The sequence below is a fragment of the Cutaneotrichosporon oleaginosum genome (genome assembly GCF_008065305.1).
Source record: "Cutaneotrichosporon oleaginosum strain ATCC 20508 chromosome Unknown ATCC20508_contig01, whole genome shotgun sequence".
Lineage (NCBI taxonomy): Eukaryota > Fungi > Basidiomycota > Tremellomycetes > Trichosporonales > Trichosporonaceae > Cutaneotrichosporon > Cutaneotrichosporon oleaginosum.
The window spans coordinates 249,654-277,219 of NW_027072170.1; the positions used below are offsets into that span (position 1 = coordinate 249,654).

A 27,566-nucleotide genomic window follows, 5' to 3' on the forward strand; every position below is an offset into this window, starting at 1 on the left:
ATCTCGGGTATGAGAGTGAGGACCGAACCGGTAAGTGCCGTTAGTCGGTCACTATCGGAAATGCCCGAGCTCGTGACATCTGCCCGAGATGTGATAGCGGAGAACATTATTAACTGAGGCTGGTGAACAAATGGGCAGCGGTGCATCCTGTTCATGAGTGACGGATCGCAGTGAGACGCATACAACAGTGGAACGCCTCGCCCCATTTTCCGGTGCCTCTGTGACTTTGGAGATGTTGCACAGTGTTGTGGTCACGTTCAGCGCATCAGCGCCATGTACCACACTGGCAGCCCTCCTTATCCGGCCTTGAGCAAGCCTGGAAGACTTTAGCCTCGCCGGACTGCTGGGTAACATCAATGATACGCGAAGCTTGCTTCGAGCCCTGGCAGCGGGCGCACATTTCACTGCGCCTGTCGGCTGACACGGTCGGTACCGATAGACAGCTCACGTACGCGGCGCCCGGCTGTCAGGCAGGCATCACCAGTAGTCCATGAGTTGTTTGCGCGTTCTAACGTTGCCGGCGACCCGTGGCCGCAAGTGGGAAGTCTCAATGCTTCGATAGGAGATCGAGTTGAAGATCTGGGGAGCAGCGATCCGCAGTTGCCTCGTTATATCAGTCGGTAGATTAAATGACTCTTAATGTGGACTTTGTCCGGTTGATCATTCGGTCGTGGGTTCGAGCCCCACACGAGGCTAGTCTTTTGACTCGAACTTCACCACACTGCTCGCTCTCTTGCGTAACGTGTCATATTAGGTGCACGCTTGGCCTGCTCACCGGCATGTCTGAGTATGACCTGGCCGTGCCGAGCGCAGCATCGAGACATGCAGCAAGCAGCCTTCATAGGTCCCGCAGTTGCGTAGGTCGTCGGAGGTCTGGGAGAGTAGGGAGACTTTCGGAGAGTGCAGTTGGTGTGGCGCGACACCAGGTACCATCACATAGATGGGCGCAATACACTCATGCCTATGCATCTCACCCTGTCTAGTTGTCTAAAGATACAGGCTTGCCGCAAAGACAACTGCGAGGCGTTAGCTGACCCCCAAACGGCCCACTCACTATCGCGCTTGATGAGCGCCTGCGCTGCCTCCATCTTCTGGTAAAGATCCGCGTCTCCGATGACGCGTGCTGCGTCGCGCACTTCGCGGCAAGTTTCGTCCAATCGCGTGATAATGCGCACGATACTGCCCTCGGGAACGTCCGTGAGGTTGGTGATCTCGGAGAATGGCTGTGGTCAGCTAAAAATGATGGGAGTCTCACCATGCCTCGTGCCCACTCGAACACCACCTCCACCAGGCCGGGTTTGAACTTCTCGCGGAAATCTTCAAAGGCCACGTGCTGCCGCAGCTGCGTGTTCTCAACCTTATCGGCGATCGCGTAGATGATGTCAAGACCCTGCGCAATCTTGGCGGGGATCTGGGGCTGCGACTCGGTCTTCTCCACGAACACAAACACGGACAACAGGGCCACGGCCTCCTCCGGAGTGAAATCGGCCAGCACGTTGTCAAGGATAAGCTCGGTGAGAATCAGCTCATGTGCCGAGTTGATTTCGCACGCTACGCGTCCCTTAAGCAGCACAGTTGCGTTCTCGTCGATGAACTGCAGCTCCTTGAGGACTTCGATGCGGGAGTTGTAGTCCGGCAGAAGCTCGAGGTTTTGATCCGACAACGCAAGTTGCAGCGCCTTGAGGCTGTTCTCGACTTGCTTGCGTTCATGAATGATCTCGTACTAAGGTCAGTGGCAAATTGGTCGCCGGGGACTTACGTGATCCTCGAAGTCCTTACACAGCTGGCAACCGAGCTTCGAAATACGGTCCGTGAGCGCAATGCGCTGTCTCAGCAGCTCTTGGAACTCGAGCTTGGACAGGCGCGACCAGTCAAACTCCTCGAAGGCGTCACCAGACGCGAGCTGCGCCTGAATCGTGACAAGTTCGTCCATAGTCTTGTATGATGCGTCCTTTGAGCGTTTGTCCAAGATGGAGATGATGTCGGTCTTGAGCAACCGGTTAGTCACAAAGGCCAGCGATGCTGAGTCGATGGTTGCCAGCTCCCACTGAGGATTGTTGATGCTCGCTGGCAGGATCGGTGGCCAACGTGGCGGGACCTCCGAGTCTTTGATGTCATCCCGCCTCGTCCGTTGGCCCTTGGTGACGAGTGCGAGTACCCAGAACGCGCGACTATCGCGCTTGACGCCCTCCTGCACAATGGAGGGCGCGTTGCGTAGGATAACCGCGACATTTCCGGAGTAATGCCCATCGCGGAGGAGCACAATGCGGCCGGGAATAAGCTGCTTGCCTGGTGCCCATGCCGCTTGGTTCATGATTTGCGCGTTGAGACGCACCACTTCGGCCGAGAGGTCGTAGAACGCGCTGATATCGGTGCTGCACACTTCACATTCCACATTTGGCAGCTTCGCGAGTAGTTTCTCGGTCTGTCGTCAGCTAATACGAAACCCAGAAGGCTCACCTGCTCAACCTGTTTCTGCTGTTCGGGCGCAAGCTTCTGGGCGGCGTTCTCGGAGAACGATCGCTTGATCATCTCTTCGACCTTCAGTGCCTCGACGCGCAACAAGTTGAGAATCATGTTGTACGTCAAACGGAACTGTGACGTGAGGCGGTTGGGCACACCCAGCATCATCTCCTGTAGTTCCTTGAGCTGGGGGTTAGTCAGTCGCATTCTGATTGTCTGCAGCATGACACTCACGCCGGGCAATTCGTCTCCGCCACTAAGGATGATGACGGTACCAGTGGTGTCGAGCCCACGACGCCCCGCACGTCCAGCCATCTGTGTGTATTCTCCGGGAAGGAGGTTGCGGAAGCCGGTGCCGTCGTGCTTCCGGATGCCAGAAAAGACGACACTTTTGGCGGGCATGTTGACACCCATGGCGAAGGTCTCGGTCGCGAAGAGCACCTTGACGAGGCCGCGAGCAAAGAGAATTTCTACTACCTCTGAGAGTCAGCAACCATCGTAGGGAGGATGAGCTTGCCTTTGACGAGAGGAAGTAGGCCACTGTGATGCACGCCGATGCCGCGGCTGAGAAGCTCGCGCATACGAAGAATTTGCGGCAGGGTCCGGTCTGATCCTGCGATGTCAGTCGAGACACAATCGCCGGCTCTCACCCTTCAAACGCTGGAGCGCGCGCTCCCATACGATGTGCACCTCGCTCTTCTCCTTGGCATCGCACAAGTCGGTGCTCGACAAGGTCTGCGCATACTCCTCGCAGCGCTTCTTGCTGAACACGAAGTTTACTACAGGCAGAAGATGATTCTTGCGAAGGTGGGCGATGAGATGCGTCCAGACGTTTTGGTCCAGTTGCCCACGGCCCGGGCGACGACCACCTCCACCGCCAGCTCCGCCCCCACGCTGGGCGGGAGCAGGGGTGCCCTGGCCGCCACCGCGGTTTGTATGTGTGCGCCCTCCACCGATTCGTGTGAAAGGGGCGGACTTGCCAGTGGGGAGATCGCGCGCCTTGGTCGGAGCACCTCCTCGTCCACCAGTGCGGGTGAGCGGAGGAAGTCCGGCAGCCTCTCGCTCCTTGTCCTGCTTTCGTCGCAGAGCATCTCCGGCATTCTTGTATCTGGAATTAGTCAAGACAGAAATCAAACCAACCCTGTGCCAAGGAACTGGCTCTTTGAGTCGACAATCTTGTGCAGCTCTTTGCCTGCCCAGAGGAAGTGCTCGAGCGGTACAGGCCGCATGGGAGTTGAGATGACGTAGATGTTCTTCTTCTTAGTCCGGCTGTTCCGTGAGCAAAACACCAGAGATCTGAAACCCACCCAACCCAATCCGCGAACTCCTTTGTGTTCGGGACGGTGGCAGAAAGCAGAATGATGTTGACGTGCTCGGGCAGCATAATGATGACCTCCTCCCATACTACACCGCGCTGTTGTCAGACCCAGTACCTGATCGATGCTCACCTCGGCGTCATTAACGTAATGAACCTCGTCGAAGATGACAAACTCGACGTCACGGATCAGATCAGCACCCTTGTACAGCATGCTGCGCAGAATCTCAGTAGTCATCTTTGGTTAGCTGCAACTCAGCGTCAAAAGCTCACAATCAAACAGCTTCCCTCCGAGTTTATCTGCACGTCTCCCGTCAGAATGCCGACGGTCGACGGATCGAATGTTGTTTTGAAGTCTCGGAACTTCTGGTTCGACAGCGCCTTGATGGGAGAAGTGTAAATCGCGCTGGAAGTCAACTTATGGTGGCATAGTGAGCTCACCGAGTCATATGCTTAGCAGCCAAAGCAATGGCGTACTCGGCCACTACGGTTTTACCGGCAGATGTATGCGCGGCAACGAAAACAGAGTCGCCCATCTCGAGGCGATACACCGCCTCCTTCTGGAAGTTGTCGAGTTCGAACGGATACTGATGTTAACTCGGAACATAATGGTAGCGCACCTCTCGAGCCATCTCAGGAACCAATTCCCGGAACTGTTGTTAGCTGTGTTCCACACGCTTAGCTCACGTTGACGAGCTCCTGGTTGACATCGACTACATGAGCCCACTCCTTCTTCTCGGCGGCCTTGACGAGGTTGCGGCGTGGTGGTGGAGGTGCAGGTAGGCGCTGCTTTGTAAGTTTAGAGCATGGCATTAAGCTTACGCCAACTGGCAGGAGATCATCGACGTTCTTCCGCGATGAGGAAGCGCCCGGCCGCTCCTCGCCGTCGGGCGTGGGGATGTCGTCGTCACCAAGGCGCGAAACCTGTCTGTTAACATATCGTAGCCGGGCTGGTATCTGACCTCGAGGGTTGGTGACTCGTCACCACCGCGCTTTCTCCTCCGTGCTTTGGTTGTCATTGATTGTTGACCCAGCATTTCGGCAAGGAACTCGTCCGCAGAAGGTCAGCAGGATCGACAAGGAACCCACCTCCATCCAGCTGAAGGCCGCGTTTTAGACCAGGTGCGCGCGTTTTCCAGCCCTCCTCCTCGGGCAAATCCTCCTCGGGCTCCTCAACCGCAGCCACTGACTCCAACCCTCCCGGGAGGAACGGCGCATTCGTGCTCTTACCGCGCACAAAGTTCTTGAGCGCGCCTGGCTCGCGCTGCATTGACGATGAGAGGTTGGGATGCAATGGCTGCTTGGGGGCGAGCGCATCGCGCCAGTGAGTGAACGCGCCATCGATGCCCCGGAATGTGGGTGCGACAGTGTGCGTGGCCGGCAAGGGGGTGAGGGTGAGCGGCGGGAGGGGCACCTGCGTGGGGAGAGGGACTTGCCAGCGCCACAGGTCCTCGGAGAGGTCCTTCGGCGGAGCTAGAACATCTTTCTCAAGCTGCTTGACAGCCTCGGACGGAGTAGGCAGCCCCTGGATTCCGAGCGACTGGGCAAGCTCTTCGGAGGAAATGTTGGAGCTTGCGGGATGCGCGGAAGCCTGGAGCAGCTCTAGAAAGCGCTCAGCGTCGGCAGAGGCGCCATTGGGCGCTGTTGTGTCTCCCATATTGAGTGAGAGAACAGCGTTTGAAGTGAAAGTCGGCGTGGAGGGGCAACAAGTGTGTAGGCAGTTGGGGAGTCGTTGCTGTCGAGGAAGGGTGAAGGAGGGGAGCGCGCGGCGCGCGTTCGTCATAATCGAAAGATCAACTTACGTAAATTGCATGTGGTGGAGGTGAGGCTCCGGAGTCGCAGTGAAGTCACCCGACCTATATCTGATCAATTGTCCTCTTTCAACATCACTCATCCTTTCTGTCCTCTTCCCACTCTACCATGAGCGACGTAACCCCCCTAAAGCTCCCATGGGATTTACCTTACCCCATTACGTTCACTCGCATCTCAGTGGACAAGGGGTCACAGGTCCGCCGCGGCGACAGGCTGCTCGAGTACTCCTTCATGTCGGCCACTCGCCGAAGGGACCTGGAGCTGAAGCAACGCGCGGGCCAGGAGATTCCCGAGAGTCTGCGTGGGAACGACATGGTCGGGACTTGGGAGTCGCCCATCGACGGCGAGGTCAAACGGTGGGAGCCATCCGTCAAGCCTGGGGCATTGTTTGAACGGCGTCAAGCGAGGTGGGTTCCATCACCGATAACACTGACGGCAGCAAGCCCATTGTAAAGATAGAGCAGCCTTGCACCCACCCGGTTCAGTTCAATGGCATGTGCGGGCTGTGTGGAGCCAACCTCGACAAGTGAGACTGGTGGGGACGGTGCTGATGGCAGCGATGACTACCTGTCAAGACCAGAGAATGAGGCTGGACCATCACGCTACCCTGGCAGCTTTGAGATGGCTCACGACGCATCCGGCGTGACGGTTTCAGCTACCGTGAGCTTCTAGGTCGAGAAGTAGCTGACACCAGGAAGCCAAGCGGCTCGAGACGCAATCGCGCGATGAGCTTCTTAGGTCGAAGAAGCTCTCGCTTATCGTTGACCTCGACCAGACAATCATTCACACCACGGTCGACCCTACTGTTGGCGAGTGGTTGGACGAGTGCGCTGAGGACGCCAAAGCAGAAGCCTCGAAGGCGGCCAATGAAGCACAGCGCCAGGGCAAGTACAACAGCGATACTCGGGGCGAGCAGGGCGAGGAAGGAGGCGAGGAAGGAGGCGAGATGAAGGAACAAGAATCAGCTGCGGGCAAGGATGGAGACGGCGACGATGTGATGAAGGGTGAGGGCGACGGTGTGGCCGGCGATGAGGCCGAACCCAAATCAACGACTCCGCCGGGGTCACCCAGACCTAAGCGGGAGCCTAACCCGAATGCTGAGGCTCTCAAAGATGTCGCGCGCTTCCAACTAGCGGAGGACTTGCCCCCTGGCAAGATGCGAGGACGAGGACAGGCTCCATCTCGTTGGTACTACACCAAGCCTCGGTGAGCTTGATGGAGTCAAGCATAGCTAACATTAGGCCTGGCTTGACAGAGTTCCTCGCCGACCTCTCCAAGCTGTACGAGATGCACGTCTACACGATGGGCACACGAACGTACGCCGACGCAATCTGCAAAATCATAGACCCGGATGGCAAGATATTCGGCGGACGAATCCTCAGCCGTGACGAAAGTGGCAGTGAGTTGCGCTCGCTTGCCGCGTGCTGACCAAAGGCATGAGCTCTAAGAACTTGATGCGTCTGTTCCCGACTGACCAGAGCATGGTTGTTATTATCGACGACCGTTCGGACGTCTGGGGAGACAGTCCGAACCTCGTGAAAGTTGTGCCCTGTGAGTAGCCACTGGAGCGACGAGTTGACAACAGATGACTTCTTCATCGGCATCGGTGACATCAATGGCTCGTTCCTACCACCTACGCAGCCTGTTATCACAATGCCTCCCGGTCAAGCTCCAACTCCTGGCTCTGACGGAGCATCATCTATTGCTTCAACACCACCACCCACTACGCCGAGCGACATTCCCAGCACCGAGGACGGTTTGATGCTCCAATCCAAACTCCTGGACGAGATGACCGAAGCACGCCCGCTTGCCAAGCTGGAGCGTGAGAACGAAGAAAAGGATGACGAGTGCACCGACGAGGTCAAGGCGGGTGACGAAACTGCGCAGAACAATGAGGTGCTGCCATCCGAGGAGGAAGGGAAAAACGCCACGCAGTCCCCGGATAACGAGCAAGACAAGGGCCAACAGGGACCGCATGTCTTGCATCTTCGGCATCCCCATCATCGCAAAGCACTTCTAAATCCGAACGACTACGAGCTCGACCGTGTTGGTGGCATTCTGCGTACCATCCACGCGCAGTATTACGATGCGTACGATCGCCGCAACCCCTCGTCCGACTCGCTGCCCATGCAGTGCGACGTGCCGCTCATCATACAAGAACTCAAGGATCAGGTCCTGCAGGGTTGTGTGATTGGATTCACGGGCGTGATCCCCATCCATGCGCCGCCCGAAGAGGCCGAGATCTGGAAGCTCGCGGAGACATTCGGCGCGCATTGCGTCAGAGACCTCCGGCCCGATATGACACACCTCGTCACAGCCAACCTCCAGACGAAGAAGATGCACGACGCGGGGCGGATGCCCAACTTGAAGATCGTGTGGCTCGCCTGGCTGCAGAGCTGTATCGCGCTTTGGAAGCACGAGCCAGAGGAGCCATTCCGTGCATCACATCCTGCCTGGGAGCGATCTCGAGAGGAGCGGGAACCAACCCCGCCAAACGATCAGGAAGAAGAACGTGACTCGGATGAGGAGTTCCTCCGCGGCGCGCAGGCGTGGGATGAAGCGGCCGACGCTGAGTTCGAGGCGTTCTTGAACGAGAGTGACGACGATGGATCACTCACCGCGGGCGAAGAGGATCGCCCAGGGCCTGAGGGCTCCAAGTCGCCCGTCTCTGTCATTGACAACGACGAGTGAGTTTGAGCGGAGCAGAGCCGATATGTCTACCATGCAGAGGCTGACGGCAGACGGCATACGTGGTCGCGCGCATCGACTCCCGGCCCGTCAATATTATCCCGCGCGCCCTCCCCTGGCCGCGAGACGCCGAAAGGCGTCGTGTGGGCGGACGAGGAGAACCAGCCACTAGAGCGGATACGGGAGCCCCAACCTGGCGAGCTCATGTCGTACCCGCCGCGGAAGAAGCGCAAGATTCTGATGCTCACGGCGCCAACTGGCGACGACGACGTGCCCGACGCCAACAAACTCGAGTTCTCTGGCAAGATGGACTGGTCGAATGGCGACGCCGAGTCGTCGACCGCCCCAGCTCGCGCAGGCTCAGAGCCCGCCAGCGAGTTCGATGATGACGAGTTCGCCAAGATGCTCGAGGACGAACTCGCTGACTAGCAGTAGTCTTGCCGCGATGGCGCGCTTGGCGATCTCAGACGCGTAGGTGTCTGTATGCATGCATAAACTAGTCTAGCTGTGGCACTCAAGCATGTGCGCATCCTCTTCTCGCCCTACTCAACGCTCCTCCATCATCGTCAGCTACCTGCCTCCACATCTACGAGGCACGCGTCGTCGGCACACTAAAGTTGCGGCGGTTGAGCAGCAGACCCTTGATCGCACGAACCTCGCGGCGCACACTGTCCCACTCTTCGCTACGAGCGGGTGGGATGCCGAGGGGCGACGCCTCAGGCTGGCCAGCTACCTTGCCGCCTGCGCTTGCGAGGTTGGCGCTAAGTGTGCCCAGGCCCACGCGGCCCGTGTTGCTGGCGCCCGGAACAGGACCCCACGGCGTGCTCGGTCCGCCGGAGCGGGCGAGGAAGAGCTCGCGGTGGAGGCCGGAGGTGTACCCTTCGAGGGTGGACACCAGGCTGGTGCGCGTGGTGGCAGTGGCATCGAGGTTGGCAGCGAGGTCTTTGAGTGCGGCGCTGAGGTCGCCGACATCGGCACGGAGTGGGATGGGCGGCGGCTTGGTGGCAGGCGGCAGGTCGTCGGGGATGTTGGACGTGGAGGACTTGGGGCTCTCGGGCACCTGGCCGTGCAGGGCAACCTGCTTGTCCTTCTCCTGCTCTTTAGCGGCGGCCTTCTCCGCCTTCTCCGCCTCAATCTTGGCGATCGCCTCGTCGCGCTCGGCGTTCTCCTCGGGCGTCAAGGCAAGCGGGAAAATGCCCAGGGCGCGGATGCCTTGCAGCTTATCGAGAACGGCGCGCCACCTATCCTTCTGCGCACTTGCGACGGCGTTGCGCGCAGAGTACGTCGCGTGCAGCAGCGGAAGGAGGAAGGCGCTCCATGCGCCCGCAAGGATGGCGGAGCCGCCGATCAGGATGGAGACGACATATGCCAGCCGCTTCAGCTGCTGCGGCAGCGTTGAGAGGGGCCGCGGGGCGTGCTTCAGATGCGTAACGGCGGGTGGGACGAATGCCGCGGGGATAACGGGGTAAGCGGGGGGGATGGAGGCGGGGGCGGCCACTGGGGCGGGAGGCAAAGCGGAGGATGTTACGGATGCTGGAAAAGAGGTGGGGGCTGTCTCAGTGGGTGCGGACATCGGGGCGGGTGGAGACTCGGTTGGTGTGACGACTGGTGGGGGGGTGGGCACGGCCGGCACCTCGGCGATCACGTTCGGTGGCGGACTGGGAACGACGGGCTCCGTCGCAGCTGGCACTGGCGCAGCCTCTGGTGCGGGCGGCGGCGATGGCGGGTCGTCTGGCATCGTTGATGAGTTTGTGGAGAAGAGTGGAAGATGGAAGACCGAGATGGAGTGCCTCGGCAACACCTTTCCCGGTGGCGACCAAAGGTACAACCGCCGACCGTCGCGTGGTATCTGATCCCGCCGCCACCAACCTCCACCGCTCGAGCTTGACGCGTGCATTGACATTGTTGACGTCGACAGCGAATTCGTCTTGAGCACCATCCAACCCAGCCATGTCGACAGCGGTGGACGGTTAGTATTGGAGGTTGAAGAAGAGGATGCTGATGCTAGCATCACCACCAACGATTCCAGCAGCCACGCTAGCCGTGCTCGACAAGTCGAAGATTCGGAAGGATGTGAAGAGTGAGTCGGCGGAGGGGAGTCGCGGACGCTACTCGAAGCACATCTTGTCGGAGCGGAGGTGTAGGGGTCCTCTATGAAGTATTTCTCCTTTATGTCTCCGACTGGGCGCGCTGCCGTTCACCTACTCCTCTCCCGCCCCTTGACCTTCTTGCGGCACCGGGGTCGCGCGCTCACACCAGTCGTCGTGCTCTTCAAGTCAATCGGGTCAGCCCCAATTATGAAGAGCAACATCTTTAAGATTAGCTCGGCGAACAAGTTCCAGACAGTGACTACGTTCTTGCGGAAACAGTTGGGGTTCAAGAACACAGACCCCCTAGTGCGTGCCGGCCGCTTACCTTGATGTGGCAGTCGTATACATGGAAGGCCAGGGGGATACGTCCCGCCTATGTCTCCCTTGCAGATATGCCTCCCATCCTCCCTGTCCAAGCTGACGGCAGTTCACGTACATCAATGGTGCATTCGCCCCTACGCCAGACGATATCGTTGGCAACCTCTTCGACTGCTACCAGACCGGCGACCGACTCATCGTTAACTACAGTAATACGCAGGCGTGGGGATAGGTAGGCCGATATACCCGCTGTACCACCACATGTAATCTTACGCAGGCAGGCGCGCATTTGCGCAAGCCAAGGATGCCTGCAGCTGTCGGCCAACTGCCAGCTAGCCGGGGCGTGCCCTTTCCTCGAGGTTGAAGCAGGCCACGCTCTCTAGACATTCCCAGCAGCAGCCCGCACTCACCCCCAGCTCTCCCTTCTGTTCCACACAGCGCCGATGGCCAAAAGATACGATGTGTGGACGAGTTAGGAATCGAACCAAAGACCTTGTCAAGATATTCTGACAAATGCTCGCAGATGCTAATGACACGCTCTACCAACTGAGCTACACGCCCTTGCACGTCAGAGACGTGCGTGCGGTCAGGTGACGCGCGGCTGTGACTCTGCAGCGTGCGATTCTCGCTCTCGGAAGGAATTGTGGAAGTGGTGGAGTGGAGAGCGCCGTGCGTACGTACCGGCCCTGGCGGGATGATGTGATGGGATCACATACCCCAATGGCAGCGACCAGCTTCCGCCTGTTGCCGGACCTGCTGGTAACCATCTCGTCCGGTGATCAGAGCAGGACCAAGACCAACGATGCAGCGCGCAGTCCTCAGACGATTGATGTGTGTCAATCTGGTCCTGCGCGCGGCAAAGTCCGAGACAGTGCTACATCGTCTATAGGTTCGGCATCTATGGGTCCTCGAACCCTTCCACAGCACGCCTTGGGCGGTTGGGAACTGGTGTCAGCTGCTTGCCCGTGATTTAGAGGGAGGAGTGGAGGAAGGAGTCCCCTGGTCGGTGGCACAAGCACTCGGCGGACCGCCAGAGCCGCCCCAGGCTTCATCCTCACCCGCCCCTCTGGTTCATGACGCCCGACTGCACTCATTCACCCCCCTCCGCCCTCCTATTCTCGGCAGGGTCCGTCACTGTCTCTCCCAACACCCTTCCTGCCTGCCCAACTCACTGGGGTACGTCTCCGGCACGCGCTCCGCGGGCTTCCAGCCCATCGACTTGCGGATCGGAGGCACAGTGAACACGAGCGCCGGGCCTGCTGTTAGCTTTTCTAACACCCTGCACATCTCCGTCTGCTTCGTCACGCCTCTTAAACTCACCCGCAAAGCCGATCACGAGCGAGTAGAAGATGACTGGAGACTCGTGCGCGTGGCGTTGCTGCGATTAGCGGCGACTTCGTGGACACGGCCCGATTGGAAGGTGACCGCCGGTGATAGCAGCCCGCCTCCATGGCCCCAGACGTACGAGGGCGCGGTAGAATGCGGACATGGCTGTTGTTGATGATGTCGAGTGAGATGCGACTTCGGCCAACGAGAGTGGGCCAGTTGGGAAGGGCGGAGGTAAAGCCACGCGAATCGTCGACCGTGGGAAAGTTGTACGACGATCACTTCGACGAGCACTATCTTATCTTGCGCTGCGAAGAGACGTCTATAAAGAGCCAAGTAGATGCATAGCTTACGCCAACCCGTCGTGGAAAACCGTCGAACGCGCTGTGAGTCGATAACGCTGGCGAGGTCTGCTATTTGTCCATGACAGCAGCCTCCATGACTCAAGGGAGGAGAGTGTGCACGCCTCTGTTCCTGACGACAACACGGCCAAGTAGCAGCAAGCACACGGTAACATGAGGAACGACAGGCCAGGACTCAAAAGAGACATCTCTAGACTTCAGTACACGATCTACAGCTTGGCGTCCGCCGCACCAAGCCCCCAGCGCGCGAACCACTCAGCGGCGCGCGCAACCATCTCGGGGGTGCAAATATGCCCGCGGCCCGGCTGGATCCACTGGTCTGTCGCGCGCGCCTCGGCGCGCACCTTCTCCCACTCCTCCTGCCCAAACGCGGGCGGCACGACCTCGTCGACACCGCCGCACAGCGCGAGGATGCACTTGTCCTTGAACGTCCCGGGCGCCGTCTTGCCCTCGTAGAACTCGCGTGTCGCCTTGGGGAAGTACATCTTCTCTGTGCCGAGCGTGCCGTCGGCGCGGAAGCGCGCCGTGTGCACCTTCGTGAGCGCGTCGGGGGGGACCGAGATGATCGGCACGGCGACGCGGACGCGAGGGTCTGGCGTCAGATATAAACGTGAGGGCACGCACCAATCTTCATCAGGCGCCAGATCAGGTGGCCGCCAAGCGAGACGCCCGTGCACATGAACTCGACGATCTTGCGCTGGCCAAGCGGGAACACGTAGTCCTCCAGCATGTCCATAATCAGCTGGTGGTCTTCAACGCCACCCGTGATCGTCGTCGCCATCGCAACGCTGTCATCAGCTTAGAGCCTGGAAAGCAAGACGGGGTAGCTCACAGGCGCAATGGGTTCTTGTTGTACGACAGCGTGTCCTTCTTCAGCTTGCGCGTGCCGTGGTTGCGCTGGTCGACAGTCACGACGATGACATCGCGTGTCCGCCGGCCGCCCAGCTTGGTCATCTCCCCAATGAGGCCGTAGCACATGTTCTCCATCTGCGCGGCGTTATTCGCCCATCCGTGTGCAACGATCTGCCGTCAGCCACAATGAGACGGGTCAACTCACGACTGCCGCAACGGGCTTGTCGCCACCCTTGATCTCGTCAAGGCCATACACGGTAATGTCGAGGTCGACCAGTGTAAAGGGCGTCTTGGAGCACGGCTTGTGCCCGAGGTTGAGCGAGGGGAAGTCCATAACGTGCGCCGGGTCCTGGTTACCGAGACGGCGCGATGGGATTTTGGGAATGGACATGATGGCGGTGATGGATGTGAGGGAATCGAGTGACCGTGAAAGAGAGAGATGAACGTGAATCCAACACAAACGCGATGGAGCAACGAAGATGTTGCGAGGTCAGTCTGATATTTGTGGATGTTGGGTGTGGTATTAACCGGTGTGGTGGGGCGGAGGTGGGCTCGGCGATCCCCGACGCCGAAACCCGGAACACAGAACGATTCCATCGGCCGCGGACACGCATCTCGGTGTCGAGACTTCCGCTCTCATATTGACTCCGCATCGTTCGCAGTGGTGGCAGCTGCTGAGGAACTGTGGAGAAATGCGGATCGGAGGTAAACGTAGATGCAGACGGCCGGCCGCCTGGCCATACAGCGCTGCAGGCATTTGATCTACTACAAACCTCTTAATATGCCCAAATTAAGCGGCTTCTAATCACTTCCACCCTGTGTTCTTCATCTGTTTGCTACTTCTCAAGTAATGCTACTTACCCCTCTTATGCTATAATGCTCTTCCGCCTACAGACGCGCAGCCTCGCCCTCCGCGCCGCTCAGGAGATCCCGCAGGAACGCGTCGTTGGTCGGCTTGCGGCCGAGCAGTGCCACCAGCGAGTCCATCTCGTCACGACTTCCGCCGACCTTGAGAATCTCATTGCGGTACTTCATGCCGTTCTCCGGCGACATGGGCGCCTTGCTGAACACGGTCTCGAACATGTCCGCCGCGAACACGAGCGAGTAGAGGTAGCCGTAGTAGCTGAAGTCAGCCTTGGTTGCAGGTGACGGAGCTAAGACTTACCCCGCGGCGTAGCCACCGACGATGTGAGCGAAGCCGCTCTGGCCGCCCACGTACTCGCCCTTGGTGGACACGAGCGAGACGTCCTTGCGCAGGTCGCACCAGAGCTTGGTCTGATCAATGTCATCCTTAGACGTGTGGAGAGTCATGTCGTAGAGCCCGAAGAACAGCTGGCGGAGATTGAACAGGCCCTGGTTGACGTTCTTGCTCTTGACAATGCTCTGAATCAGGTTGTCCGGTAGGTTCTCGCCAGTCTCGTAGTGTGATGACATAGTCTTAAGCTGCTCCGGCAGCCAGCACCTAGTGATGTCAGCATTGCCCTGCGCGAGAGTACCCACCAGTTCTCGAGCATCTGCGAAGGTGCCTCGACAAAATCTCTAGCGACATGCGTGCCGTGGAAACGGCTGAACTGTGTCCGCGAGCAAAGACCGTGGAAAGCGTGACCCATCTCGTGGAAGAAGGTGACCACATCCGAGTGCTTCATCAGCGCAGGGCGCTTGGGTGTAGGCTTGGCCAGATTGGCGACCATGCAGACGGTCGGGTACGAGCGCCCGCCGTCCTCTTTGGTCCAGCCGGGGATGAGACCCCAGACGGCGGCGTGTCCATACTTGTTCTCGCGAGGGAACAGGTCGAGGTACATATACCCAAGGAACTCGCCGTCCTTGCCATTCTGATGGTCCCAGACGGCGTAAGCCTCAGCGTCTGGAGTTAGCTTCCAAACAAAGAAGCATCTTCAGCTTACCCTTGTGCCACGTGTTGCCACCGTGCTCTTCATCTCGTGGGACTGGGTAGAATTGCACGCTGAGGAGCTGTTTGTAGATGTCTAGAATGGTCGGGACGACCTTGTTAACAGGGAAGTACTCCTTTATCTTCTCATCGTCCAGAGCAAGCTTGCGCTCAGTCCAAAGGCGGTCGTAGTAGCGGTAGTCCCAAAGGTTGAGCTCGTCATCGGGCTCATACCCCTTCTCCTGGTGCACCTCCCTCTTGAGATCGAGGAAATTCTTCTTCTCGGCCTCGCCGAGGGGGGTAAGCTTGGTGCGCAAGTCGTTCAGGAAGTCCATGACCGTCTTCGAATCCTTGGCCATTTTGATCTGGAGGTCAGCGATTATCTACAGAAAACCAACATCAAGGATATAGTCAGCAAAGTTCTTGAAGCCAAGGATGTCGGCGACCTGCTTGCGTAGCTGGACAATCTCCTCCAGTACGGGGACGTTCTGGATAGTCTTGCCCTCGTAGCCGAGCTGGGCGCGGCGGCGCGTCTCCGGGTTATCGGCGTACTGGCTGGAGGTCAGTTGCGCTTCGCAGCTCGATGACTCACAAAATGGGCACGATATCAGGCGTTTTGAAGGTGACCTTGTACTTGTCGCCCTCCTTAGGGTAACCCTCGACGGCAGCCGCGGGCACGCCTACCAGCTCCTCCTCAGTGAAGAGGAGGAAGCCCTTCTCCTCGTTACACGCGCGCTGGAAGTCGACCTCGAGGCCCATGATCTTCGTCTGGAGCTTGAGCAGCTCGTCCCGCTTGCTCTGCTCCAGACCCAGACCATTGCGTTTGCGGTCGCGAATCATGCGATCCATGAGGCGCTGCTCCTCAGAGTTGAGCTTTCCCTCAGCCTTGACGTGGGCCTCGGCATCGAGGAGGGCCTTGTAGATGTCCTCGCGGGCGATGGTCTTGAGGCCATATTCCTGATATCAGCCGTTGCAGGCGGAAATCGAGGGCCTATGCTCTCTACCGCCGAAGACCAAAGAGCCTCTTCGTTGCGCTCCGCTGTGGCCCGTGACAGGGCCAGCGAGAACGTGCCACTAAGGACAAGTCCAAGGAAGGAAGGTAGGAACCGCACAGGCATTACTCACCTGGAGCGTCTTGTCGGCCTCAACAGAAGCGTTGCGCACGCCCTCATCCTCGCTGACGTACTGCAAGAAGAGGCCGGGCTCGATGCCCCTATCCGCAGCCGAGTCATGGAACGCCATACGGCGGACGGTGTTGTCGAAGGTCCGCTGCTCCTTAGGCAGCGCGGCGATCTCATCGAGGAGCTTGTCCGTCTCGGTGATGTAGCCATCGACATTGGTCTCGATCTTCTGCGGAGTGTACTCCCAGCGCGGGGGCGCTGTTGGGGGCTTGGGATCTGGCGTCAGCATGAGTCCGTTATGGCAAACCTACAGGTAGCGGGCATGTTGGAGAAGAGGGAGAGAAGGCGGATGTGTGAGTAGCGGGGTTGTGCCAGAGGAGAGAGTCTGGCGACGCGTGGAATGAGGGTGGCCAGCAGCATACACAAGAGAGCGAGGACCCAGTAACGCGGCACTGAAGCGATAGCAGCCCGATGCCTGAGAAGGTGAGGGGTGGCGATGGCGATGAGCTCGAGGTATTGAGTTGAAAGAAGATGAGAGTGAGAGAGTGAAGGAGAGTCGCGTGCAGGCGGGGACAAGCGGTGACGCGTCATTGCTCGCCTGGGTGGGCGGAATCAGGCACGCCCTCCGTGTCGGCCATCACCGGAATCTCCAGTAACAAAAACTCTTCAATCTCCCGGATCACATCCTCCTTCCACTAACTCGTTCCAGCGGCAACACGATAGTGTGGGACGACGCTTTGGCGGAGACTTGTCAGATGTCTCAATTTTCTGGCTGACTACTCATCGTGACATCGAGCTGACTTTCACGACCGCCTACGTGGGCCGCGCACGAGCACTCCCCTTCTGCCCATTCCTTTTGGTCCATCGATACAATCCTCGCTGGTCTCGACCGACCGCGCATTGATCTCTTCACTGCATTTCTGACAGGCGAGGGCGGTGCTGAATGCTGAAGGCGTGGGTAAGACAGGGCGAGGCCCGCGTGCTGACATGGATGGCAAGCTGACCCAAACGCCGTTTGCTGTGCCCGAATTGGTTTCCATGCTCAGCAGGCAGTGCACACCTGGGGCGCATTTATTGCTCTCACTGAACTGCTCGCCTGCATTCAAGACTCGGAAATGGCTAGAGGGATTTCAAGTCGCCATGAGCGTACGTTGCATCAGATCTAGCACCGCATCGGCGGCTGGCCAAGCGGGCAGCGCGGTAAGACCAGCGCTAGATCCACACGGATGCTGCAAGCAGTCGCCGTCTCACCACCAAGAGTATTAATGCAGCCAAGTCATTCACTTGTGTCACCGGCGCTCTGACCTTGCGTGCCACGAATTTTGCTCTGACTTTTGAGAGATTGCCTCGGTACCGCCGTGGGATTATTACACCGATGGCAGGGACCAGATGAATAGTAATAGAACTGACTCACGAAAGAACATGGCAGAACCTCACATGGTCGTTAATCCGCGATGATGAACTAATAAAGCCACCAGCGATTCATTGTCTCACATCGTTGAATGAAGTCTCCGAAATCGGAGATCAGGGATCTGGTGACAGCCCCGGCGATACCCCCACCGGTAAATTGAACGCTTGAGACATCTGAGAATGAGCCGTACGATCAGGCATAGCCGCAATGAGACAGCTGCTCGCGGCGATCCATGAATGGAGAATGGGATGGATGTTGAATTTCCGCGCACCCGCATGACTGACTTCCACAGCTACCGCCCCCCGTTGCCGTGGCATGAGGGGGCGGGGGTGGGGCATGTGGGGGAGGAAGTCACCCGCTGTGAGCGGGACTGAAGGCATCGGGCACGTGAGGAGCAGGGCCTATTGCCGCGGCTGGCCGCTAGCGTTGCGCCTGCTCATTACTCTGTGCTTGCTGACTGTGACGCTGGACTGTGACCGTCGGGCAGAGCTGCGCATTTTTTGTTCCGCGTGGAGGTGCAAAGATGGGGTGGGAACGAGCAGGCGGCAATTGGGGGCTAGATGTGCACGCTGAGCAAAATGTAAATGCGAAAGCATCGCGAAATCGTCAACGGCAACGAGTGGAATGTCGATCACGTTGCGGATCGTGGAGTTTGTGGAGTGGTGGTGGTGGGCAGTAAGCGAGTCGAGACGCCATGGATGTCACCGTCGGTGGGCATGATAGCATAAGAACATCTACGTATCTACATGTTCGCTCGCCCTCGACGTTTCATCGCTATCGCGATGCTATCGCTCACCGTCGACGACACGACCCACTGAAGCGCTAACCGGAAGCTAAGCGAGCGGCCCTCGCCGATAGCGCTTCGCATGCGCTCGCAAGCGCCCGGCCAACTTCCGCAGAATAAACGCCCCACGTTTCTTGGCGGCGGCGGGCGGAGGCTACCAATGTCTGATCGACCTCACACGACCACCACGGCCAAGGACCGAGAATGGACACTTTGTTGCGGGCTGCCCGATTGGCGGCAGTATGCCGCCTCGCATGCAGCGGCCCTTCTTGCATGCTGCGGGGCACCTGACCCCGCGACGTGTTCCTGCCGAGCGACCGGTGATCTGTGCGTACCTGTGGGATCGACGCGGTGCTTGACATTCGAGCGAGTGTTACGAGCGTCGCATGTGAGAGTGAAACGAGCTGCGTAAGCGAGGTGGTCGTGGAGCAAAGCGCAGTCCAAACCACGCGGGCCGAGTCCGGACTCCACACATCCCCGAGCGGCGGATATAAGGAATACGCCCCTACTTCCGAGTTTACCGTTACTCCGGGCCGGAACGGCGATGTCCGGGAGTTGCCGAGCCGAGGACGGCGCCCGCATTTTCCATTATGCGGCGCCCAGCCTCCTGTTGTGAGGCAAAAATACACCTGTGCTCGGTGAGGCCCGGCGAGCACGGAGAACAATAAGTGAGCGCTGTGTCGGCGGTGGGGAGACGGAGACGGAAAACGGAACGGAGTGTGGTACATCGGTGTCTATCGTGGGTGATGGCATGTGGATGACGTCGAGCGGAGGTTGGGGATGCCAACTCCACGTTCCTGCTCATGCCCGCTCCCTTTGTCGTATTTCCAGGGATGCGCAAGATCCGGCGGCAAGCAACCTCGGCCTCGGTCCAGTGTTAGCCCGGTGCCAGCGGAGTTGTTCCTGGCACGCAGAGGGGACTGAGTCATGAGTCATCGATGCGCTCTCCTTCCGTGTAGCAAGAACGGTCGACGAATACTGATGGCGCGCACAGAGTAACAATCGGTGGCGCTGCCACGGTTCGAGCTGATAGCGCAATGCAGCATACTTGTTACTTAGTTGGTCCATGGAGGCAAGGTTTGGTGTACGGCGGGTGCCGGCGGCAGCAGTAGTCTTGGATGTCCGCGGAACTGCGGCCGTATGCGACGAGAAGCGATACGCGAGCTCTCCAAGTTCGAAATTATCGATAGCTTGCGCGGCCCTGGGCATTCTCACGTTCTCTCGTGCTCTCAGTATTCAACGAGAGTTGCGCTCCCTGAGGAGAATGTATGGGACCAGGGAGATTAGTGTAGGGTGAGGGAGTGAAAGCATGAGAAGGGGGGGGGCGATGTCGTGAATGAGAAGGGCCGGTCTGGTCGGTGCGTGGAGACGCGAGACGAGCGGGACGGGCGGCATGGCAGAGGAAGCGGAATACGCCGGGAAAACCATGGAATGACTTTGGACCGTGCTCATACGACAACCGGACCGATCCAGGCGAGCGCATGCAGCAGCGAGCATGAGAGCAGGGAGAGCGCAAGGTGCCCGCAAGCATTCCCCAGGGGGTACCCCACAGAATAGGACAGCGAGGAACACGAACTGTCGAAATACGCCTGCGCTCACCGCGAAGCGCGCATGGCCTCTGCTCTCGAGCCTCGGCTGCTACCGAAATGTTATGTCACTCCCAGGCCCGAGTGAGTCCAACTTACACCTGTCTTGCTGCCTGGAAGAACATTCATGCGACCCGGGATTCTCAGACTCTCCGCGCACGGGCGCCGGCAGGGGTCAGTCGTCAGAGTCAGTAGCGAGGCGCTCCGTCTACAGCTTACCCCCCGGATTTTGGGCGCTGTTGCAGCTTCTACTGGCAGGTTCTGGAGATAAGCCTGCATGTTCTCGTACGCTGGTTTGAGAAAGCGTATCGCGACCAGCAATTGTGGCCACTCAACGCGACGCGCAGTATCGAGAATTAACACAGGAAAATGGTGTGCGCCACCTTGAGCCTTGGAACTGGGGTTAAGGGTAAAGAGGCTGAACTTGATGGCGCCCGCCCAACGCAGCGCTTGACAATGTCAGCTGACCCGCCCGTGAGTGCCGACGGTTGAGATACACGCTTGGCCCTCTGGCCAGATGCCGTGTTCCGTGTTCCACTCTCACCTCACACAGCCTGCAGCCGTGCCACTTGCACCCCGGCGGCCCCCACCCCACCTGCCGTACCCTGCCAACCCGCCCTGGCTCATAGCCCTGCCGCGCTTGTTACCGTCGCCCGTGCTGGCCGGATGCCGGACGCCCAGCCCCGCCCCTCCTCCACCTCCTCCACTCTCTCGAGCATTCCCCAACCGCCCAGCCGCCCAGCCGCCAGCGGCAAAGGCAGCACGAGTGTACCAGGCGACATCCCAGTGTTGAGCCGGTGGAGGCAGCAGGTGGCGCCCCCCGGGGGAGACTCGGCAGCCGCCCTGATCATTTGGGATACGACGACGAGACCTGAAAGAGGTTCGAGTTGACGGTGCGCTTGAGAGAGAGATGTGATAAGCCAGGCCAGCTTCGTCTACCGCCTCTTCTACCTCTTCCCATTCCTCACCTCCTCCTTCTTCTCATCTCTTCTTCTTCATTCTTCTGTTACCTGTCACTGCCTCCTAACTCCCTCGTCGACACCTAGACCGCCGTCCACATCCAAAACCCCTTTCGCCTCTACCTCCCTAGCGACTCCCCCACACAACCGAAGTAACCGCGACAACCCGCATCCGTCACCGCCACATAAAATGGCGCACCCAGCATCTCCTACCAGCGACACCGACCGCATCTATGCCTGCCAGCACTGCCCCAAACGCTATGCTCGCAAGGATTATTTGGAGCGTCACGAACTGAACCGTGAGTACTCACCAGAAGAGAGTGTGTCGGTTACGACCGAGGGGGTCCAGCGGCAGGCTGGCAAGTGGCGTGGGGGTGAGGCATGTGGGAGACTGGGGTGAGGCGGAAATCCGCGGAAAGTCCATTTCCACCCCGGACGTACAGTATAGGCGAGATAAGCGAGATGTCACTCGAGATCTCTGTGTCACTCTCTCTCTCTCCCACTCTCTCATCATCACCATCATTCTCCCCCACCCCCCCTCTTTTCACAGCCTCGGCTGGAGAATTGACTCGACTACATGCACATGCACCAGAGTACCTATTGGCGTACCGGCTTCTGCTTGTTTCCGTCTGCGCCCGTGTCGACTCGTCCTGTGTTTTGACCACATATTCTGTCGTTCACAATAGCTAACCTCTAGACACTCGCCCCCGATCGGTGTGTCCAGCTTGTGGCAAGGGATTCGCTCGCCCCGATGTCCTTCGCAAGCATCTTTCCACATCATGCAAAAGCCGTCGCGGCAGCGATGGTGACGCACCTGCTCCCCTCACGACCGCTGAGGAGGATGCGCTCGTCCCTCGCAAGCGCCGTCGCCCCCAGCGACGCAATACAAATGTATCTGCCGACTCGCCCGCTTCGGACGACGAAAGTTCTCGCCCCTTCAAGCAGCCCATCTTCTCCAGAGGATATTCTTTTCCATCCTCATCCAACCATATCTCCCAGCACTCTAGCTTCGGGCTCGACAGCGTCGAGCGTCACCGACTCGACCGTCTTGGCCGCCTCGACTCTCGCCTCAATGGCCGCCTGGACGGGCGCCACGAGGGACTCCTCGCGTCCCGCAGCGAGCTCCTCCGCAACCTCGAAGGTGACTCGGCCTTGAGTGACCGCGAAGATTCGACATCACCCCGCTTGGACACAAATGCGCCTCTGTCGTCCCTCTCCCCTCGTCTTGTTCTCAATGAGGCGCGCGAGGCTGCCGCCGACGGACCTGCACGCGCCGGTGCCTCTCTCGATCTTCCCCTCGCTCCCGCTTTCGCCGCCACTCCAGAGACTCTAGGGCCTCTCTCATTCACGCCAAAGTCCGAGACCGATTTTCCAGGCCGTACCGAGCGCTTTAACATCCCCCTCGGCGGGGACGGCATGCCCAACCTCGCGTCTGTCGCCAGTGAACAGCAGACCAGCACCGGGATCGAGTTTCCCAGTGTCGTCCCTCCGGAGGTCGCTCCAGAGCTCACCTGGGCGTCTGGTCCAGGGTCTGACACTGACTCCCCCGAGTCAGTCGACATCTTCACATGGTTCTTCAACGCCCCAAACCCGTCTTCGGGTGCGGTTTGGCCCCTCACCCCCGTTGATGAGCCCTCAAAAGACAACGTCGCCATCTTCTCCGACCATGACATGAGCTCGTCGCTCCCAACACCGCCTGAGCACTCCCTCTCCAGCCGACATGGCCTGGACGAGCGCTTCTCTCATCTTCGAGCTTTGCCGTTCACCAGCATGCCATTCCCGCCGCTCTCTGACGAGTGGCGCCAGGGCTGGCAGTGGCCGTTGCCTCCGCAATCCGACGTAATCGACAGCCGCGCCCGCGACGAGGTTCTCAACTTGTACGACGGGGCCATGCGCGACGACATGCTTTCTCAAGCATTCACCGTGAACGAGATGCGCCGTCACCTCCAACTCTATGATGTGTGAGTGGGCATGGTACGCTCCTTCGCCAGGTGCGGCCGCGAGTCTTTAGCCGGGCGGCCGTGCTGAGACACGCTGCTCCTGCCCCCGACTCGACCCGCACCACACCATGTCCGCCGTTATTATAGTCACTTCGCACCATTGTACCCTATCATCCACCGGCCCAGCCTGCCGTACAGGCGTCTCCCTCCCGAACTTCTTCTTGCCATGCTGTGCATCGGGACAGCATTCAACGAGGACAAGGAGGGCTTCCGCATTGCGATGCGAATCCACAAGCGGTTGCGCAATCGCATTTTCGAGGTGAGTTTTTGTATGACAACTGCCTACATGCCCGGAGACTAACGAAACAGCAAGTTGAGGATCAGCCTCAGGTCCCGCTTCACGCTCTCCAGACCATCCTCCTCGTCAACTATTTTAGCCGCGCATACTGCGGGATCAAGGAGCACCACGTTGCGCAGGTCTTCCACTCTCCGAGTATCATCATGGCGCGCCTCGCCGGCGTCTTCCAACCCGCTCAGCCGCCACACCACCGCGCGCATAACCCGCTCGATCACTGGCTAGAGTGGGTTGCCTTCGAGGAGCGCAAGCGTGTCGGCTGGTTCGCGTTCATGTTGGATACGTCGAACGCCACTCTCTTCCGGCATCACCACATCGTGAACTGCTTGAGTGTGCAGCTCGACTGGCCCGCCTGCGACGCGGTATGGAACGCCTGTGAACCCTACGAGTGGAACCGGCATCAGCGTGCCGCCCCGCGCCTCCCACCCTTCCGCAACGCGCTCAAGGATGTGATCACGCGTAGCGCTATGCCGCCCCTGTCCGAGTTCTCCCTCTGGATCCTCCTGCACGGCCTCCTCAGCATCTCGTCGACCGTACTGTCTCGCGACCTGGGCGACCTCTCGATGTTCCCCGAGGCGCGCGTCGCCCACTGGAAAGACCGGCTCCGCGCCTCTTTTAGCGCGGTCAGCCACCGCCTTTCGAGCCACCTGGATCGGCGGCGCGCGGCCCACGAGCCCCCTCTCGACCTCCACGTTTACTGGACGGGCATGCCGCTAGCGCAGCTCGGCAAGATCCTCGTGGCGACGGACACGGAAGCGCTGCGGGTTTTTGCCGGCGAGCGTGCGCTCGCTGGGTGCCACGTCGTGCCAGCCGAGTGGGCCACCGCCTCGTCGTACACCCACTCCTGGGCGCGCAGCATGGACGGCGCGCACGCCTTCCATGCCGCCGCGCGGCTCCTCGAGGGCGTCTTCACGTGGGCGCACGAGCGCGGCAACCCGCCCGTCGCAAGCATCACCCCGTTCTGCGCATACATTGCCGCACTCGTCGTCTGGGCGTATGCGGCGGTGCACGAAGGCCCGCACCAAGGCGCCGAGGTGTTCATGGTGCCGCTGCAGACGGGGGAGGTCAAGATCGAGTCGACGCTCGCGCGCCGCGATGCGCTCGAGTACCTCGCGCGAGTGGGGCACGTGCGGCCCGCCGACTTGCCTGCGACGCCGGGCAAGAACCGCTGTGCGGGGCTCATCGCGTACGCGGCAGTCTTGTGTGGCACGCTGGGCGCCGCTGCCATGGACGAAAACCGCGACGTGCTCATGCACCTGCTGCTCCCGATGTAGGAAGAATAAAAGATGTGCGCGGCGCCGAGCCGGCATAGTCAGAAGTATACACGTATGTCTTAGAAAGCATAGCAGTCGTTGTAATAGACCAGCACTGCTGGCATGTAATGCCTTACTCAAGCTGGAAGTTGGTGGAGAGGAACGCGAACTCGATGGCTAGACGGGCCGGCCGGGGTTGTCAGCAGGCAAGCTTCTGATGGGATAAGTTAGTGCACAACATACATGTACATCCGCTATGGCTCTCGGCGCATCTACCGACACACACGTCGGCTACCCCAGCACATGACTACCCCAGCGGCGTATTCTGGCTCTCGAGGCGGAACACCTCGGCTCCCACCTCAGCGCGGTACGAGTCAAGCGAAACAAAGCGCACGGCGTCGTCCATCTCGCGGCCAACGAGCACCTTGGCGAGCTCAGCGCGAATTTTATCCTCGACGTCGTCCTCGTCCTCGTCCCAGCTCTCGACGTCCACGAGCGTAAAGTGCGTGTTCTTGGCCTGCGCGATAAACGCCGTGAGGGGCAGGTATTTTGTCCGCGCCATGAGCGCGCGAATCTTGGCTTCTTGTGAATCGGGCGTGTCGCCGTCGTCGTCCTCGTCGTCCTCGTCTTCCCACTCGTCCTCCCCATCCTCCTCCTCCCCATCACCTTCCTCCTCCCCCTCGCTTTCGCTCTCCTCGTTCTCCCCCTCCCCCTCAGCCATCACCTCCTCCTCATCTCCGGGCGCCATGACACGGACAACGACGCGCGCCGGCAAGTCCCCATCGACGACGAAGCGCGGAAACTCATCGTACTCCCACATCCCAACATACACCACCTCCGCGTCTCCGGCCCCCGGACACGGCGCGAGATGGAACTCGTCCCCGCCTTCCTCCGCCATCGTACAGTCGAGATTGACGACCCGGCGCGCACGGGGCGCAGCGCACGCGTGCGGCGTCCAACGCCGGACCATATCGAGGTCCAGCTCACTCAGCGGCGCCATGGAGGCGGGGAGCGCGGCGCGGCCGCATGCGCACGCGTCCGGGCTCGAGCTAGGGGCCGCGGCGAGCTGCAGGTCCAAGTCGAGAGTGTGAACGGAGGAGAGCGGCGTCGTGGCCGTGTACGAGGCGTACGGGATCGCGCCGTAGGGCGTAAGGACGCTGAGCTCGTTGTGCGGAGAGACGCGGATGCGGAGGTGTGTTGGTGCGGTCATGGTGATCAGCGAGGAGAGAGAGAGGAACGGGCTGGGGAATATGGACGCGACTGACTTTGGAATTGGTTCCGCTTCGAGCGGAAGTGGAAGTGGAGAATGGGCGGAGTCACGAGTCGTGCCCATTTTCCAACAAAAGAGAACAGCAAACTTGTGACGAGCGAGAGGAGACTAGACTTGGGCTTCTGGATATATGTACATACTACTGTGCTACTACATCGACACCCGCCCTTCAGCGCCTCAATCGTCGGCGAGGGTGGGCTCTTCACGCCACGCCTCGAGGCTGTACACACGCTCGCCTACTCGCAATCGGTAAGCCTCCTCGGAGACGAAGCTTATGCGGTGCAAGTGATCGCGGAGATATATTTCGGCCGCAGCTGTTGCACGCGCGAGCATCTCCGCCTCCTCCGGGTCAACGTAACCGTCCCCGTTATGCTGTGCAGAATTTCCGCCGTCCTCACCAGAATCCCCTGCGTCCCCGACGGCCTCCAAGCCGGTCTCTCCGTCTGTGCTGCTGTCGGACCAGTATAGCCACTCCCTGGGCATGATTCCAACATGGGGAGACCAGGCCCCGTATTCGGCGATTTCGGTGTGCAGCTCGGCCTCCCGCTCCTCCAGTTTATTCGACAAGACGGGCAGGCGCCATGTCTCAGTGCCGACGACCACCGTCCCTGGCAGATGGAAGATGTGCTTCCACAACGCGCGGCCCATTTCGCACGGATCCATGGCTCGCAAACGAATCGTGCCGAGACGAACGATGTGCAGGCTTCCTATGACATCAGGGATGTGGACGGGGTCCAATGAATCGTAGAATTCGTCTGGACAGCGACGTGTGACATGAACGGCCGAGTTGGAGCAATGCGCGAGGTGGCGAAGTGCCATATCCGTGTTTTCCGGGCCCTCGGGCGTCCAAAAATGTATCGAGCGCGCCGCGCGGATGCCCGGCGTGCAGGAGTGCTGGTGCCAGTAGCACACAATCTCCGCGTAAATGTCAATGTACCGGGCCAGGTGCGAGGGAGAGCTGTCGCACAGCTCGCCACGCGTGCGGCAAAAGCTGCTGTTGCGGTCCCCTTCGGGGAGCTCGCCATCGAGAAGGTCGACAATACGCACGGCGTCCGCCATGTCTTGCAGCCATCCCGCGCGCGGGATGGGGTAGAGGCGGTTGCCGAGGACGCAGGACTCGAGCGCGAGGTGCCGGTCAGGGCCCGACATGGAGGCGCGTTCGAGGGCAATGTGCGTGACGAGCTGGCGGTCGACGCGGTCGCGCACCTCGCGGCACGTCGCGCGCAGGCGCACAAGAGCCGAGAAGGACGCGCTGGCGAGAATGGCTTCGAAGATGTGAGGGTAGAACTTGTGATCGATGCTCATTGGATATTGGAGTGTGGAGCTGATGATGAGTAGTAAGCAGTGGTGAGCGTCAGTAGTCAGAGAAATGATGTTAAATGCAGATGGATGGATGGAAGCGTGATGGCAAGAAGATGTGGTGAGAGGCAAGATGAGGCTAGGTGCGACGTGCTGCGATCAGGCACCCCTTGCTGGCGGGACAGGAATTGGGTGGACAAATGCTCCATGACTGGAATGTCCCCACTCTCGTCATTCTGCTGACGCCCACATCACCCTCGTCAGTTCGCGGGGGGGCCACCATCATCGTGCACGCTCCAAACAACAACGAGGACAGTGCGCCCAATCGCGAGGGCTCTCGCACACTTGGCGGGACAAGCACATCAACTGCGTCGACCCCACACTCAGCGATGCTTGGTGATTCTGCATCTCCACCCTCGCCTTCATCCCTCGCTCTCCTTCCCACTTCCCATCTTCTCCTCGACTTGCGCCCCT

The 27,566-nt window shown here is 59.6% G+C and overlaps 14 protein-coding genes across 14 annotated transcripts; 6 read left to right on the top strand and 8 right to left on the bottom strand.

Annotated features, from left to right (window-relative positions):
• Positions 1 to 987: 987 nt before the first annotated feature.
• On the bottom strand, positions 988 to 5,435 carry COLE_00112 (uncharacterized protein; the record flags this gene model as incomplete). The annotated part of the gene is made up of 18 exons (XM_018426453.2): positions 988 to 1,016; positions 1,055 to 1,223; positions 1,256 to 1,723; positions 1,760 to 2,425; positions 2,461 to 2,649; positions 2,698 to 2,942; positions 2,981 to 3,076; positions 3,114 to 3,571; positions 3,604 to 3,732; positions 3,771 to 3,877; positions 3,912 to 4,016; positions 4,052 to 4,184; positions 4,220 to 4,365; positions 4,399 to 4,431; positions 4,466 to 4,564; positions 4,601 to 4,702; positions 4,741 to 4,835; positions 4,868 to 5,435. The coding sequence occupies 18 exons, from the start codon at positions 5,433 to 5,435 to the stop codon at positions 988 to 990; spliced, it is 3,837 nt and encodes a 1,278-aa protein (XP_018281058.1).
• A 263-nt stretch (positions 5,436 to 5,698) lies between these two features.
• Positions 5,699 to 8,707, top strand: COLE_00113 (uncharacterized protein; the record flags this gene model as incomplete). The annotated part of the gene is made up of 8 exons (XM_018425939.2): positions 5,699 to 5,997; positions 6,030 to 6,116; positions 6,148 to 6,250; positions 6,285 to 6,796; positions 6,832 to 6,989; positions 7,025 to 7,141; positions 7,176 to 8,277; positions 8,332 to 8,707. The coding sequence occupies 8 exons, from the start codon at positions 5,699 to 5,701 to the stop codon at positions 8,705 to 8,707; spliced, it is 2,754 nt and encodes a 917-aa protein (XP_018281057.1).
• Positions 8,708 to 8,864: 157 nt separating this feature from the next.
• On the bottom strand, positions 8,865 to 10,016 carry COLE_00114 (uncharacterized protein; the record flags this gene model as incomplete). Its single annotated transcript, XM_018422374.2, has 1 exon — positions 8,865 to 10,016. One exon carries the CDS (start codon positions 10,014 to 10,016, stop codon positions 8,865 to 8,867), a length of 1,152 nt encoding a protein of 383 aa, XP_018281056.1.
• Positions 10,017 to 10,279: 263 nt separating this feature from the next.
• On the top strand, positions 10,280 to 10,918 carry COLE_00115 (uncharacterized protein; the record flags this gene model as incomplete). The annotated part of the gene is made up of 3 exons (XM_018422373.2): positions 10,280 to 10,358; positions 10,538 to 10,674; positions 10,796 to 10,918. 3 exons carry the CDS (start codon positions 10,280 to 10,282, stop codon positions 10,916 to 10,918), a joined length of 339 nt encoding a protein of 112 aa, XP_018281055.2.
• Positions 10,919 to 11,584: 666 nt separating this feature from the next.
• COLE_00116 (uncharacterized protein) lies at positions 11,585 to 12,175 on the bottom strand (the record flags this gene model as incomplete). Its single annotated transcript, XM_018424942.1, has 4 exons — positions 11,585 to 11,631; positions 11,859 to 11,942; positions 12,007 to 12,064; positions 12,152 to 12,175. 4 exons carry the CDS (start codon positions 12,173 to 12,175, stop codon positions 11,585 to 11,587), a joined length of 213 nt encoding a protein of 70 aa, XP_018281054.1.
• A 408-nt stretch (positions 12,176 to 12,583) lies between these two features.
• Positions 12,584 to 13,617, bottom strand: COLE_00117 (uncharacterized protein; the record flags this gene model as incomplete). The annotated part of the gene is made up of 4 exons (XM_018422372.2): positions 12,584 to 12,966; positions 12,999 to 13,162; positions 13,207 to 13,397; positions 13,432 to 13,617. 4 exons carry the CDS (start codon positions 13,615 to 13,617, stop codon positions 12,584 to 12,586), a joined length of 924 nt encoding a protein of 307 aa, XP_018281053.1.
• Positions 13,618 to 14,114: 497 nt separating this feature from the next.
• On the bottom strand, positions 14,115 to 16,524 carry COLE_00118 (uncharacterized protein; the record flags this gene model as incomplete). Its single annotated transcript, XM_018425198.2, has 7 exons — positions 14,115 to 14,349; positions 14,392 to 14,688; positions 14,727 to 15,090; positions 15,131 to 15,479; positions 15,513 to 15,669; positions 15,707 to 16,071; positions 16,240 to 16,524. 7 exons carry the CDS (start codon positions 16,522 to 16,524, stop codon positions 14,115 to 14,117), a joined length of 2,052 nt encoding a protein of 683 aa, XP_018281052.2.
• A 1,944-nt stretch (positions 16,525 to 18,468) lies between these two features.
• On the bottom strand, positions 18,469 to 19,158 carry COLE_00119 (uncharacterized protein; the record flags this gene model as incomplete). The annotated part of the gene is made up of 1 exon (XM_018427492.2): positions 18,469 to 19,158. One exon carries the CDS (start codon positions 19,156 to 19,158, stop codon positions 18,469 to 18,471), a length of 690 nt encoding a protein of 229 aa, XP_018281051.1.
• A 338-nt stretch (positions 19,159 to 19,496) lies between these two features.
• Positions 19,497 to 19,727, top strand: COLE_00120 (uncharacterized protein; the record flags this gene model as incomplete). Its single annotated transcript, XM_018427491.2, has 1 exon — positions 19,497 to 19,727. One exon carries the CDS (start codon positions 19,497 to 19,499, stop codon positions 19,725 to 19,727), a length of 231 nt encoding a protein of 76 aa, XP_018281050.1.
• A 1,438-nt stretch (positions 19,728 to 21,165) lies between these two features.
• Positions 21,166 to 21,375, top strand: COLE_00121 (uncharacterized protein; the record flags this gene model as incomplete). Its single annotated transcript, XM_065626059.1, has 1 exon — positions 21,166 to 21,375. One exon carries the CDS (start codon positions 21,166 to 21,168, stop codon positions 21,373 to 21,375), a length of 210 nt encoding a protein of 69 aa, XP_065482553.1.
• A 631-nt stretch (positions 21,376 to 22,006) lies between these two features.
• Positions 22,007 to 22,648, bottom strand: COLE_00122 (uncharacterized protein; the record flags this gene model as incomplete). The annotated part of the gene is made up of 1 exon (XM_018427490.2): positions 22,007 to 22,648. The coding sequence occupies one exon, from the start codon at positions 22,646 to 22,648 to the stop codon at positions 22,007 to 22,009; it is 642 nt and encodes a 213-aa protein (XP_018281048.1).
• A 493-nt stretch (positions 22,649 to 23,141) lies between these two features.
• COLE_00123 (uncharacterized protein) lies at positions 23,142 to 24,544 on the top strand (the record flags this gene model as incomplete). The annotated part of the gene is made up of 2 exons (XM_018427488.2): positions 23,142 to 23,234; positions 23,285 to 24,544. 2 exons carry the CDS (start codon positions 23,142 to 23,144, stop codon positions 24,542 to 24,544), a joined length of 1,353 nt encoding a protein of 450 aa, XP_018281047.1.
• A 222-nt stretch (positions 24,545 to 24,766) lies between these two features.
• COLE_00124 (uncharacterized protein) lies at positions 24,767 to 25,024 on the top strand (the record flags this gene model as incomplete). The annotated part of the gene is made up of 1 exon (XM_018427489.2): positions 24,767 to 25,024. The coding sequence occupies one exon, from the start codon at positions 24,767 to 24,769 to the stop codon at positions 25,022 to 25,024; it is 258 nt and encodes an 85-aa protein (XP_018281046.1).
• A 946-nt stretch (positions 25,025 to 25,970) lies between these two features.
• Positions 25,971 to 27,098, bottom strand: COLE_00125 (uncharacterized protein; the record flags this gene model as incomplete). Its single annotated transcript, XM_065626060.1, has 1 exon — positions 25,971 to 27,098. The coding sequence occupies one exon, from the start codon at positions 27,096 to 27,098 to the stop codon at positions 25,971 to 25,973; it is 1,128 nt and encodes a 375-aa protein (XP_065482554.1).
• Positions 27,099 to 27,566: the final 468 nt, after the last annotated feature.